The 14,650-nt window shown below is 51.5% G+C and overlaps 2 protein-coding genes across 2 annotated transcripts in view; one reads left to right on the forward strand and one right to left on the reverse strand.

The window, feature by feature from the left end:
• SCTR (secretin receptor) overlaps positions 1 to 5,590 on the forward strand; it is a gene marked incomplete at both ends in the record, with an annotated part of 31,023 nt that extends 25,433 nt beyond the window's left edge. Inside the window, 4 exons of the mRNA XM_084245954.1 lie at positions 589 to 680; positions 2,066 to 2,192; positions 4,374 to 4,415; positions 5,420 to 5,590. Coding sequence (XP_084102080.1) covers positions 589 to 680; positions 2,066 to 2,192; positions 4,374 to 4,415; positions 5,420 to 5,590 — 432 coding nt within the window. The remainder of the gene's footprint in view (positions 1 to 588; positions 681 to 2,065; positions 2,193 to 4,373; positions 4,416 to 5,419) is intronic.
• Positions 5,591 to 7,444: 1,854 nt separating this feature from the next.
• On the reverse strand, positions 7,445 to 14,068 carry TMEM37 (transmembrane protein 37; the record flags this gene model as incomplete). Its single annotated transcript, XM_084240075.1, has 2 exons — positions 7,445 to 8,017; positions 14,048 to 14,068. The coding sequence occupies 2 exons, from the start codon at positions 14,066 to 14,068 to the stop codon at positions 7,445 to 7,447; spliced, it is 594 nt and encodes a 197-aa protein (XP_084096201.1).
• Between the last annotated feature and the right edge of the window lie 582 nt (positions 14,069 to 14,650).

Consider the following 14,650-nt stretch of genomic DNA (forward strand, 5'->3'; position numbering starts at 1 on the left):
GTCTACCTGGAGCTGGTGACTGAACTTCAAAGTGACTCCATAAGGCTCTGAAGTAGTGGTTCTCAAAATGTGGTCTCCACACAACAACTTTAGCATCATCTAGGAGTTTGTTAAAATTCCAATCCCAGATTCACTAAACTAAAATCTCTAGAAGTGGAGACCCACAGTCTGTACCCTAAACTTTGAGGACCCCTGCTGTAAAACATTGTGACTCAAAGTGTAGTCCAAAGACCACTTTGGCGTTCCCTGGAAACTCATAAGAAATGCAGAATCTCAGGCCCATGCCAGGCCTGCATTTTAACGTGATCTCCAGGGTATTCCAGTGCATTCTGACTGTGAGAAACCATGCCACCACCAAGCAGACCTTGGAGTTCCCACAGCCCAGGAGTAGGAGGGGGCCGAGCCATTGACTCCAGACAGTTTTTCTTACCAGGTCTGTGGGGTCGAAACCAAGCGGGAAGTGACGTGCCCTTCTGGGAGTGTTCTGTAGTGCCTGTCCATCCTCGTCCTTGGGTCTAGGGTACAAGACAAGAGAAGTGGCCAGGACAGCAAATAACCTCTAGCCCTACCTCTGTCTGTGTCTTACAGATTAATTTCATCCTTTTTATAAATATTCTAAGAATCCTGATGAGGAAACTTAGAACCCAAGAATCAAGAGGATATGAAGTGAACCATTACAAGTAAGTAGAAGGTGAAGACCTAGGCATGTTCAGTGAGTGACCTGAAAAAATGTACTGAGCACCTGCTTTTGCCCAATTGGTGCCAGGCACCAATGGAGAGGGAAGAAAAGTAAAAGCCATGATCTGGCCCCAGGGGATTTACGGCACCTAAAAGAGGAGGAGGGACGGGTTCACTAGTCACTGCCCTGGGAATAAAGAGATGCTCTGGCATCTGCAGCCAGATGCCAGTCAGCAGAAGTCTTATCTTTGGGGCAAGGCCATGAAGTCCAGGGACCCAAATCTAGAGGCTTGTGTGATCCAAAAATACATTGGAATCTTTAAAAGAGAGATGCTGTATTAATTTGCTAGGGTTGCCATAACAAAATAGCACAACTGGATTGCTTAAACAAAAGGAATTTATTTCTCACTGTCCTGGAGGCTAGCAGTCTAAGATCAAGGTGACAGGTTTGGTGCCTCCTTGGCTTGTAGATGTTGCCTCTCACCGTGTCCTGGTGAGATCTTTGCTCTGTGTGCCTGCATCCCTGCTGTCTCCCCTCTTCTTATAGACAACAGTTGAATGGCCTAAGATGCCACCCTTACAGCCTCATTCTTACTTAGTCATCTCTGCAGTTCTAGCCACGTTCTGAGGTCCTGGGGATGAGGACTTCAACTTTTGAATTTGGGGGAGTGAGTGGGGGGACAATGCAGCCCATAAGAGGTGTTAGAGTAAGTCAGTGTCCAACAGAGGCTTTCTTTGTGATGTTTGGAATTTGGGGGGTTCTGGCAATGGTCTGGATTACTTGCTGTCAGATTCCCCAGAACATCACTGGAGCAGAGGGCTCCAAAGGAGGGTGGTGCTGAGGAACAGGGTGAAGTTGCCAGATAAAATGCAGGATGCCCAGTTCAGTTTGCAATTTGGATAAACAGTAAATTGTTTTTAGTACTCATACCAAAAAACTTAATTCACTGTTTATCTGAAATCCAAATGGAACTGGGCAGCCTACATTTTTATTTGCCAAATTTGGTGATCCTAATTTAGGAAAATAAAAACTTCTTACAGATATTTATTATCAAACAAATAAGAATGCTGGATTTGCTCATAATATGTTAGACAGAATGGCAGTTATAGTTGCCCATCATTTATAAATAAAGTTATTCAGGCAGGTCCATGTTCATATATTCTTTTTACTATAGAGGTGTGTGATTATAAAGTTTGGGGACTGGTCAGAGGGGTATTCAGGTGATGGACATGTGGGAATTGGAAGTTTCCAAAATAAAAAATAAAATCCAAAAAGTCTGGGGCTGGGGATGCAAGTCCCCTGCCATGGGGCTCAAGTGGGGTGTACCAGACTGTGCGCAAGAGGGAAGGGAAGAGACAGGAGGCTGCAGCATGTTTGTATCCCCAGGCGCCTGGCCAAGTCCACCCTTCTGCTGATCCCCCTCTTTGGAGTCCACTACATCGTCTTTGCCTTCTCCCCAGAGGATGCCATGGAGGTCCAGCTGTTTTTTGAATTGGCTCTTGGTTCATTCCAGGTGAGCATGAGGACTGGGACTTTAAGGTGAAAAGAGGGGTTCTCCCCTAGAGTAAAACAGAGACTGTAGAGACTTAAAACCAGGTCTTCCAGGGAGAGTCCAGCAGCGTGGTTTGGGAAGGGGGATGGTGCATTTGTCACACACTCAAGAGAAACGACTGGACCTCTCTGGTGGAACCCTCAGTGGGAACCAAATTCCTCCTCAATCAAAAGGGGAGAGATAAAAACTTAGGAGAGAATGACTTTGGGACTTTGACTCCTGGGAAAACAAAAGGGAAAAGTAACTCTAGCACCCCCTCTCTGGAGCTCTGAGCAGCAAACACTTAGTCAACATAATGCAGTGCAGAGGCCCAGGCCCAGCCGTCAGAACACGGAGCAGGAAGATGAACTTCGTGGAAGGGTTGGGGGGCAGGGAGGAGGGTGTTTGAAAAAGAATGCTGGGAAGTCCATAAAAATATCCCAATGTGAAAACCCCAGGTGTAGTAACATCAGCCTTTATTCAGAATTCGTTAAGAGAGTCCAAGTCGCTGCCTCCGAGGAATGTGAAATGGGGGTCTGGGCGTCGGGAAGCTGCTTTGTGACAAGTCACTTGACTCTCTAACAACACATCTCCTGCAACATATCTCTCTAGTCTTGTCCGCTGCCCCCTCAGCAGAGGATTTCAGTAAAATCCCCCTGTTCTGCTCCTCCCCTGTGGCTCAGTGGGGATGCTCTGGTCTACCTCCTAGGGCTTTGGCAAAGATGAAATGAAGCACCTGGAACTCCAAATCTCTCAACTACCCAGGCCAAGCTGAGCCCCACTTCCAGCAGGTTCGCCTTTCTTGCCCTCTGAGAGTCATTCTCCATGGGACTGCCCATTGGAGCCATCTGGGGCTCTTTCAAAGCTGCTGTTGCTCCCACCTCCAGACATTGGATTTGGAGGGGCAACTTGGGCAAAAGCTCCCAGGTGGGGCCCCCCTGGTGTCCTAGGAGTTAAGTCTTCGTGTTATCACCACTATGGCCTGTTTGACCCCTGGCCAGGGAGCTAGCCCGCATATGGCACAACAGACCTCTCCTGCTGCACCCTTAGCAGGGTATTTCAGTAAAATCCACCTGTTCTGCTCCCCACTCCATCTCCAGTGAGTCCTCTCACTCACCCCCACCCCCACCTCTGGCCTACACCCCAGTTCTTCGCGAAAAAAAAAGTTCCCAGATGATTTTAATGTGCAGCACCATTTGGGGCACTGTCGAGCATCCTGCTCCCGCTCATCCAATAGTCCCCATCCTATGCGTGTACCTGTCATTGATGCCTGAAATTCTAAAGTAAATCCTAGCTTTGCCACTAACTCTGGTTAAAATGCCAATGACATTGAGCAGTCAATGTCGTCAGCCCACCAGAGTGTTCTGTGGCTCTTTGGTGGCCTTTCTAATACAGCAGTAGCTAAGGGCAGGCATGAATGGGCCACCTGAAGTCAGAGCTATGGCACCCACCTCTAAGGAGGTGGGTGTTCATGGGGGAGCTGAGGGCCTGAGGGCAGGCTGGCCCCTGGTTGGTTGCTGAGAAAGTGCACTTAGAGACTCTTACAGCTTGTGGCTCCATGCAAACCTCTGAGCTCAAATCCCATATCCTAGACTGGGGGTCTCTCTCCTGGAAGAGCTGCATGCCAGGGTGTGTCAGTGGGAAACAGGCACTATGGATGCCAGAACACATAAAGCAGATGTAGGCCTGGGACTCCTGGCCTTGGAAATGCATACACCTGTCCGGTAGGTAAGGCAGTCATACCCCTGCACTAAGGCTTTGTTCTGACCACACCACACATTAACACAATTGTTTTCAACTGTATAGTTGCCCTTGTTTAATCATCTCCAGCTTTATCTTGAAAATGAGTCCACATGGGGTCCATGAGCTCACCTGGGCTGGCTCTGTACCCTCCCAGTGAGGCGCATAAGCTCCAGGTGCCACCATTCCCTACTTCTCCCTGTTGGCCTTACTAATTCAGGTGAGCCTGGCCTAGACACTGGAGACAACAGCGAAAGGGACCCTTATCTTCTCCCCAGCTCAGTCTGTGCTGGATGGCTCTGGAACACTTTCTGGGAGAAAGTGAGCCTGGGCTGGTGATGAAAGGACACAGGTGGGAGCATGTTGGTAGGATGAGGCTGTGCTGAGCAGGCATCTACACTAACCCCCGTATCTACTCCCCAGGGCTTGGTGGTGGCTGTGCTCTACTGCTTCCTCAATGGGGAGGTGAGTTCTTGGGTACCCACCTTCCTTGAGCAGCTCCCCAGACCCTGGATTCCAGTTCAGGATCTCCCTGGAGTGTGTGGTGGGAAGGGGTATTTGTGTGTGTGTGTTGGGGGGCAGGGTGCTGAGGTTCTAGGCTTTGGCCTGTCTTTTAGGAAGTCTGAACTCACCTAATGGGAGAGACAAAATCTGGAGGTCTTGTTGAAGTAATTGCTGGGGGGGGGGGGAATGAAATAAAATAATTGCTGGGCCCTACCCGCAGTTTCTAATATTAAGCAAAACGGGTGCTTTAAATCTGGGTTGTATTTGAGAGTGTTTTTCCGCAAGAACTCCAGGTGATTCTGATCATTGGGGAGGTTCAGGAAATGGAGGAAGTGCATCCCCCCCCACACCACCCCACCCAGAACTGAGGCTGCTGATTGCTCTGCTGCTTGTAGTTGATGACCTCAGTCACTGCTCTTTTCTGGCCTCAGTCTTCCCTTCTGTAAAATGAGTGGCTCGGGTGGAATGTGCGCAACTCAGCCCCCAGAGACCTCCAGATGAGCGTGGGCTCCTTCACGGTCTCTGCCCCTGCTCAGAGTGCTGGGGTCAGAACACAGCAGCTACACAATCAACAAAGATGGTACTGCACACACGTAGCCCTTCTGGGACTGTTAACATCCGGTTCACCACACTGAATGGGAAAGTGCTGATGTTTTCCCAAGATCAAGCATTAAGCCGAGCCTCAAAAGTTTTGCTGTTACTGCTGGGGTCATGGGGTTTGGGTTGTGAAGTCTGTGAAGCAAGCACAAGCCCTTTCTTGGGGACATTCATGGTGTGATTGAAGATGAAGGCACCCAAGGGAGATGGGTTCCTCAATACCTAGTAGCTAAAACAGGTCAATCGGAGTGGTCTGCAGAAGAGAAAGCATGGCAGCAGGCAGGAATGGCAGGCCCATGTGGAGGGGGCTGGCGGGGGGGGCGGCAAGTCTGCACTGAGCACAAGGCTGATGGCTAGTCTCCTGGCAGGTGCAGCTGGAGGTGCAGAAGAAGTGGCGCCAGTGGCACTTCTGTGAGTTCCCACTGTACCGCATGGCCCTCAGCTCCTCCTTCAGCAATGGCACCAGTGGCCTCACTCACAGCACCAAGGCCAGCACCTCGGAGCAAAACAGAAGCTCCCACAGGGCCAGCGTCATCTGAGAGGCTGGAGCAGGGCCACCTATGACTGAGGTCGGTGTGGGCCCTGTTAGAGCTGGACACTGCTGCTGGACAGTCAGCTTCCCAACAGCCGGATGCCATCTCCTGTGACCATTAAGACCCCTCCTCCAGGTCTTCAGTTGAGGAGGTTGATGATTCCTCAGAATTAAAGGAACCTGGGGCACCATGGGTGGGAAGGGGTCTGAGATTTGGTTCCATTATATTCTTCTGGTAAGAGTAGACCATGAGTTCCAGGAGGCAGGCAAATAAAGAGTAGTTGGAATGAGATTTAGTCTGTATTTGCCATGTTTTGCCTTTGAAAAATAAGGTAAGGATCCTCCAGCTCAGTCCCTACCCCTTCCTGGAGGGGGCTTCCATGACACCACCCACCACCTTTCAGGGACTTGGAGACCCAGGAAGCATAAGTGGAGGCACTTGGCCCTAAGTGGAGCCCCCCTACGTAGACATACTGTTGATTCACTTGTCAGGTAGCTCTCTCCCTACAGCCTTCAAGACAACAGCTGAATTAATCTGCTCAAGTCACAATGGAGGCCAGGAGAGCTTCAGAACACCCAACTTCCTTATAGGAACTAATGCGGTATAAAGTGCCCCTCTGTCCTCACTGCCCTTTGACACAGGTTACTCACAGCCAGAGGCATGTGCAGCAGGAATTAGGACATGATTCCACTGGACAGAAAAGAAACAGAGACAAAAAGCTCACTCCTTTGCCCCTTTGTGGCAGCCAGAATGAATCAAGGAAGGCCAGAATTTAGATGACAGGGGAGGAAACAGTGTAGAAAACAGCAGCTGAGGGCAAAAAGCCCCACCTACTGGGCAGAAAAGGGACTGCAAAAGGGCAATCCGATGCACAAAAATGCAAGATCTGCAGGCAAGGATGGAAATCTCCACTGATTCCTGGCCCTCTTCACGTGCACTCATCCCCAGTGCAGCTGTTAATCATTACCCAAGGTCTGGCCAGTCCTCTTTACCTCCTGGAATCAAGCAGGTCCAGATATATGTCCTTGAAATATGTTCTAGGATCAAAAATTGTACCTGTGGCCATCATACATTTACCAAAGACACACACACACACACACACACACACACACACCCCAGGAAGGACTGTTGGGGACCTACTGGAAGGCTTGCTCAAGAACTCTTCTTGAAGAATCAAGATGGGATCCCAACAAGCAGAGTCCTTGGAACAGCAGCCAGCTTCTGATAGCTAGGGTTAACCAGGGACCATGGGTCTCACTTTAAAGGCCAGGAGTCAAGTCAAGTGAAATGGTTTGAAAACCTATGTGCAAGAAGTTGTTAGGAAGCTTGAACACTGCCTTCCTTTGACCAAAGCTAAAGCCAGGAAATATACACAAAGGCCCTGTGAGCTGATGTTGATACCCACAGCTGGAAGAAGGATTCACTCTTAGCAACCCCAGGAGGCACTTCAGGGCCCCTAAGACCTGTATCCCAGCATAAAGTCAATAAAACAGGTGTGAAATGCACTTGGCTGTGTAGCTGGCCTGAGCACCAGGTTGCCTGAGGTGCTTCCAAATCTATTCCCGTCCCAGGAAGGATTCACGGAAAAGAGTTTTAAATAGTTTCTTCTAAAATCAACACCTATTAACTTGGCTAAGCCTGTGCAGCTGGTGACACTCAGGTGTCCTCCTGGCCTCTGACCCTGCAGATTAGCTACAAAATCTGCTGGGTCATTTCCAGCTGACCATCCAAAGATTATTGGCTAAGAGGCAGCAATTTAAAGGTCACTGTCCCACCCTTACCCCAGCTAAAAGTTCCATTTTGGGAAAGTCCCATCTTGGCCACAATTTCTTGTAGAATCTGATGTCCCTGGAGAAGGGCCTAAAATTCCCTTGCGTCGGCCCAGGGTTGCGTGATGCTGTTGATGTGAAGGCCACTGATGGCATTCAGGAAGAAGAGGAAGGAGGCCGTGAATTTGCACCAAAACATCAGGGTGAAGCTGGTGAGTGTGACCTGCTTCCTCAGGAGGATCACAAAACTCAGCAGCCCCCCGAATGAGAGGATGAAAGACAGGAGGAGCAGGATAGAGCCTGTAGCCCACTTGCGCCGGGAGTAGAAGTCCTCACACAGCTGGGACACCATGAGAAATTCCAGGCCAAAAATGGCAGCCACCACGGCCAAGCTGCCCAGGCTGCGGGCCAGGACCATGCCCACCGCCAGCCCAGGCACGTGTGCCTGACTCAGGTCTCTGAAGCAGTGAGGTCCAGTCTGGTTCGAGATGGTGCAGAATTGCCACAGGCCAAAGAGGCGGTCTTCAGCCAGGAGCCAGTGGCCATCACAGATGGAGACAGAGGCGAGCACCACAGCCAGAGCAGCACAAAGTATGATGAGGGTCCTGATGAAGGTTTCAAAGAAGGATCGGTGGGGCACTTTCGGGGCCAGCAGCCTTTGGGCCTGGAAAACACCACAGAGGCAGCATGTCAGGAAGGGCCTTACACACCCCCCTCCAGACCCTTCTGGGAAGACATTGCACATGATGTCCTATCTCCTAACCCTATTTGCTGCTCTGGTCTTACATGAAGCCAAGAGGTCCCCCCTAGTCTTGGGGCTTTCCCCCCAGCTCCTCCTTACCTTACAGCACAGACCTCCTTCCTTGGGGAGCCCTTCTCCTATTCTGCCTGTTTCCTGTTCACCATTCAAGACGTATAAACACTCACTCAGATATTCACCAGAAACTAAGAGTTCCCTGGCCTTTCTATCTTTATTGATCTTTGTAATGAACAGAAACCCAAATCCTACTGCCCAGCAAATTGTAGTGGATTCTGAACTTTGAAAACCTGTCTGGCCAGGCGAGTGTGACCTTGAGCTTATAGCCCACCGAGGTTACAGCCCAAAAGCATGAAGGGCTGCAAAAAGCACTACATTAGCATAGCAACACAAGGTTAAGTTTCCCCTCTGTCCCAGGACTTCCTGGTTCAATGCCAGTTTTCTCCAAATCCCCACCCACCTTGTTCTGAACTTTCCATTAGGTCCAGGACTCCTGTTATTACCTTGTTTTCTTCAGTATTGAAAGTGGATATGTGCACCTTGCCCTTCAGTCTTGCTCCGCTTAGACCCCACCCAGCACTTGCAAACCAAACTGTCCTACTGGCTTCTTTGCGTGGGGAAGCCACGGAAACTCTCTTGCAGACTCCGGTTCCAACACTGAGAGAGTGCATAGTCCACATCTCTGCCACGCCGGCCAGTGAGGTACCCTGATCTCACAGGTGCCCTCCCAACCCTCAAGCCAGAAAGCTAAAGAAGTACTTCCAAGAGTAAAAGGCCTTATCACAGCCCACAAGCCCTGCCTCCCTCTCCAACCTCATCTCCCAACACACCTCACCAGCTCACGTAGGCACAGCAGCCCTTTCCCTACTAAAGAAAAACCTAGAACTTTCCCTCAGACCTAAAGGCCTCTACACCTGAGAGGCTCTTGCACAGTTCCCTCTGCCCTTCAGGATGCCTCCTTTTCTTTCTCATGTTGTAGCTTAAATGTCACCTCCTCAGAGAGGCCTTTTCTGCCCACCTAACCTAAAGCAGATCCCCCCCAGTCATTCCCTGGCAGATACCCTGCTTGTTTTCTTCTCTGGTCTGATCACAAGTTATAATTCCCTTCTAATTTCTAGTTATATATTATTGTCTGCTCGCTCAGTCTCCATGTAGATTATGTGTCCCCAGCAGCTGGCACGTGCATTGAGTGGGTGCTCAAGAAGGGCCTTGGGGGCCTCCCTGGTGGCACAAAGGGTTCAGCACAGCACTGTGAGTCTCTCTGCAGCCTCTGCAGCATGAGTTCGATCTCAGCCAGCCAGGAAGCTACCCACATGGTGCAGTAGACCTCTCCTGTCTTGCCTGCTGCTCCCCTCAGCAGTGTATTTCAGTCAGTCTGCCTATTCTGTTCCTGACTTTGTCTCTGGTGAATCCTCTTCATCGCTCACTCCCCCACCACAACACACACACCTCTGGCCTGCATCCCAGTTCTTGTATGCATAAATAAATAAATCTTTAAAAAAAAAAGGGGGGGGGCTTGGGACAAATGAAAGGTCAAGTTTTTAGCCAGTGAACTTCCATCTGAAGTTCCCTTAAGTGTGTCTCCTGCCCAGTCATAAATTACCCCCTAAATAGTGTGTGGAAGCAGCCCGGGTGACACCCTAGTTTGGGAGGTAAAAAAAAAACAGGCCTTTCATGCGTGACAGTCACTGACAGAAAACTAAACAGGGACTCTGGGGTGTACCCTATACGTTGTGCAAATGGAGCCTTCCAGAGGCAAGTCTGGCCACACCTCTCAGTGAGGAACAGAAAACAAAGACAAAGACAAAGTCACACTCCTAGAAGGATCCTGGGGTCAGAGCCCCAGCAGGAAGGTCAGGCTGTTTGCTAACTTGCCCACCTGAACAGGAGCTACCCCGAATTTCAGCCTGCTGGAGGGCACAGGAATAGGATTGCTTTCAGTACTTCTACAGTAGTAGGACCTCACTTGATGCTTAATCCTTAAGGTTGGTAGAGTAGGGTGCTCTGTGAAGTTTACAGGTCAGGTGACTTGTCCAAGTGCACTCGCTTAAATCACAATAAAGCCTATTACAGCTGTCTAGACAATTGTGTAATGTGCAGGGTCTGGAATGCATTTAGTCAGTACCAACCGGGGCTTTCCAAGTATAGGGCTTTGTATTAGGGGTCAGGACCTGGACACAAATCCTGAACAGAGGCAGCCTGGGGTGCTGTAAAGCATACCCAGATGTCTCCTTGCTTTCTAGAAGGGCTTCCAGTGCTGAAGATAGGGAGCAGGGGAAGCTGAGCAGGCTGGTTCTAGGTGCCCTTTCTCATTTCAAATACAACGGATTTCTCTTCCCTGCAGGAGACATTAAGGTCTAGGCATCTGTATTAGATAACATCAGGAAAAATTGGCTGTTGTGCTGTTGAAACCCATGTCTATCAACCACCAAAGATATTTGTCTTGGGTGCTTTCTTTCACCTGTTCTCATCTACAAAATGGAGTTGCTGACCCTTGCAGGAAAGCAGCCCTAAGGCACCTGGCAAGGTTACAACACCCCTAGAGGTCAATAAGGCCCCAGGGTGGGAGCTCCTCAGATGGAGAGCACAAGTCACAAGAATAGGACCCAGAAACCTTGACTCTGGACATCACACTGTTGTGTTCCCTCCCCGGCCCCACCTATCCAGGGCACGCACCGGACTTTACTCTCCAGTCCTCAGACAGCACATGGATCAGAAAAAGAAGACAGCTGATGTTGGTTCATTCCTCCTTCCCACCTCAAAGTCCACCTTCATTTAAACTCTCTGACATGGGGGCCTCCCTGGTGGCACAGGGGTGAGTCTCAGCGCTATCAAGCTGTTGCCAGCCACTAAGGCATGAGTTCTATTCCCAGCCAGTGAGCTGACCCACATGACGTAGCAGACCTCTCCTGACTCGCCCGCTGCTCCCCTCAGCAGTGTGTTTCAGTGGATCCACCTGTTCTGCTACCTGCTCTGTCTCTGGTGAATCCTCTCACCACTACCACGCCCCACGTCTGCCCTGGACCCCAGTTCTTGTATGCATAAATAAATAAAAATAAATCTTAAAAAAAGAAGAAGATTGGCCCTATTTGATATGATCTGGTAGTTTATTTCAGGGGCCTAGGAATGCTCAAAATTTTTTTCCATATAAATTAATGGTAATAGTACTTTTGGGCCCCCCCCCCACCCCCCACAAAAAAACATACCAATAGGAACTTTCTACTTCCAGATGGCATGGAAAACCTGTATTAGTAACAGTAATGCACATCTGTGTCTTCCCTCTGAAGTACCCTGCACCACACCCTAGCTGCAGGTACCCAGCTTTCATCTTGAAATCTCTCCTAGCGGGTAGCTGGCAGCAGCATGGTCGGTAGAGAGGAAGTAGAAAGAGCGGATAAGGGCAGTCCTACCCCTGACCTACTGGCCCCCATCTGTAGGACCTTGGGCAAGTCACTTTAATCACATTAACCTCTCAGCTCCTTGACTTTCTCCATTTAAAAAAAAATACAACTATTTTTCTTTTCTCTCTCCTTTTTAAAAGATTTTAATTATTTTTGAGTAGAAGAACTGGAGTAGAGCTCAGAAGTGTGGAGGGTGGGGGGTCAGCAGTGATAGCACTAAGACTTAACCCCTAGGCCACCAAGGACGCTCCTATTTCTCTTTTCTCATCTGTAACCCCAAATGTTTCTGGTAACCTATAGAACAATGTCACTTGACACTTCTGGGTTACTAAGTCATATCTTCCTCTATAACTCCATCTGTTCTCCTCAACCCTCACAATACTTTGGACAGCTCACTACTCATGCTCCACGCTCCTTAGGTCCAAGCCAGGCCTCATCATCAGCATAAATTGGACATTCCTCCTGAAGAGTTTGCCTTCTGTCCTGCCCTGGAGCTGAGCTGGCCATCCCTGCCTGCTGGACTCCTGGGCATAGAAGGGCAGGAGCCAGCCAGTCTGCTTCTTAGTAGTTTGCCCTCTGGTAAGCTGCTTATCCTTTCTCTCACCTATAAATGGATATGGTATCTACTTCCTGTGGGGGTTGTGGGGATGTGAGTTATCTCCTCCAAGTCCCCAACATGTAGTTAAATGCTCTGAAGTGGCAGGAGTTAGTGTCACAGGGGCACAGCAACCATCCTCTCTAGGTAACATGTGCCCACCTCCCCCAGAAAAGAGTCACAGCGAGGGGAGCTGAGAGTGGAAAATTTAGGATGGGAGTTTTCAAAAGATCAAAAAACAGAGGTGGGGGCAGAAAGGATTATCAGTTATAGAAAACCAACTGAACTGGACCCCCAAGTGATAAATCCCACAAAGAATAAATCCCATGAAAGTTAAATATATATTATATATTGTATAATTATATATTATATAAATATCTAATTATTCTATTTATAAAATTATATAAATATTATATATATAAAGAGAGAGAGAGAGAGAAACCCCCCCTACCCTGTGCCATGCAATTCCCTGCCAGGCAATGTCTAAGCAGGTGTCTCTTCAGCTCTTCTTCCTTAATAAACACCTGAAGAGGAGACTCTGCTGAACTCATTCTTAAGGGAACCCAAGAACCCCATTCGCTCAAACCCATTATCAAGGCTTCATTCACACCCTGTCTTCTTCCTCCACTAAAGACTAAGTCCCTCCATACTGCAGCCAGTCTTGCCCCCACCCCCCCAGCGTGGCACAAGCCACCTGCCCCCAGTTAATCCTGTCTGCAGCTTTTACACCTTTTAATTTAGCACTCAAGGGTCATCTCTTCTGACCCTTGTTTACAAGTCTAGTTCCCCAAGAGGACCCCGAGCTCTTTGAAGGCAGAGACCACACCCAGGCCCACCTCCTCACTGACCATCCCCTGCTCCCTAGGACCTGCCCAGGAAGCTGACTAGTCAAGATTCAAGATTATGCCCCAGGATGAAGCCCCTGGACAAAGGGGAGGAACTCACTGGACCCTGTTCCTGCGCGGTGGCTGTGTCCCGGCTGGAAAGGGTTGGGAGGTGAGTGGGAGATCTCCAGCTAGGTTAAGGGAGGAAGGACGCGTGGGGGCTGGTGCCTTGGGATCTGGCTTTTAATGTCATTTCTGTCACTAGTTGGCCCCAGGGTCTGAGGCAGTCCAGCTCAGACCTTCAGTTGCTTCATCTATAAAATGGGCGGAGGCCGCGCAGCGGAGTCTGAATATTTGCACGCAAAGTCAGCCGGTCTCCCGAAGAGCCAGGGCAGCCCAGCTGGGAGAGGAGAGCCAGTGGGAAGCCTCCCTATAAAGAAAGCTTCCCCTTGGGGGCCACGGACCGCCTTCCTTCTCAGCGGAGGGGGTGAGAATATGTAAGTGCACAGCCAACATGACACCAGGCCTCATTCTAAAGAAACCAAACATTCCGGGGATGCGGGCCGCTTCCCTGACTGGGGGGAGGTGTCCTCGCACCCCAGGGAGTCCAATCCGCGCCCCAAACGCAGTTCTGGGGGAAGGAGATGGTCCTTCTAATCCTTGCGCAAGAAAGTTCTGGCTTCCCCCAGGCGCATCCTCTGTTACATAAGGCAAACCTCGCTCAGCCGGCGGGCTCGGCGCATCCTCCGGTCCACAGTGCCTCGTTCTCGAAAAGAGAGAAACCCCTCTGGGGAGCACAGCCTCGAGGCCACGGGTGACCCCAAAGGGAAGCAGAAAAACCCTCCCCGAGCAGCGTGAACGCCTCTGGTGCTGGCCACCGACAGAAGCCGGGAGACTGCCTGCAAGAGTAAAGTGGGGGACCGGCCGCCCCCACGTCGCGTGCAGCCCCCCGCGCAGGGAACCCCGCAGGCGGGCGAGCCCGGCGGCCACAGCGGGCGCTGCCCCCCGCGAGCGGCAGGGGCTCTTTGTCAGTGCGGGACCCCGCCCGCCCCCTCTCTCGGGCGGACCCCGCCAGCCCGGGGCGGCCGGCCCGCACCCCGCGGGGTCCCGGGGCTACCTGCACGGCGATGGCGGTCATGCTGCGCCCCGGCTCCGCGCGCTGGCCCCGCGCTCCCTCCGGCGACTCCGCTGCGGCCGCCGCGGCCCGGACCTCTCCCCGGCGGGGCGGGGCGGCTGGACGGGGCGGGGGACGGGGCGGGCAGGGGGGGGCGGGGGGGGCGGGCGCCTGCACGCCGGCTCCTAACCCGGGCGGGCTGGCCTGACCCCGCCGCCCTCTGCCGCGCAGCTCGGTTCACCTGAGTCAGCGGGGCCGCGGGGGGCCGCGGGGGGCGGGAGCCTTGGGGGGCGATCGGGCGCTCGATAAGGCGCGGAGCACCGGGTCCGAGGAACAGAGGATCCGGGCTGAGAGTGAGGGTGTGAGGATCGGGCTCCGCGGGAAGGACTGACACGGTCGACGCGGGGTTCGGAGTCACCCCTGCGCCCCACTCGGGGAGGACCGCCTTGCCCGGGGCACAGGTTCCTAGAGGGCCAGAGGGGCCAGAGGGTTCGGTTCCAGCCCCCGCTCGCCGGCTCCAGCGTCAGGAGGAGGAGGGAGGGCTACGAGGTGGGGGACACCTGATTGTTGCGCCTCCGCCTCCCGCGGTGTGACCTTTGGCCGCTT

This window comes from Talpa europaea (genome assembly GCF_964194135.1).
Source record: "Talpa europaea genome assembly, chromosome: 1".
Classification (NCBI taxonomy): domain Eukaryota; kingdom Metazoa; phylum Chordata; class Mammalia; order Eulipotyphla; family Talpidae; genus Talpa; species Talpa europaea.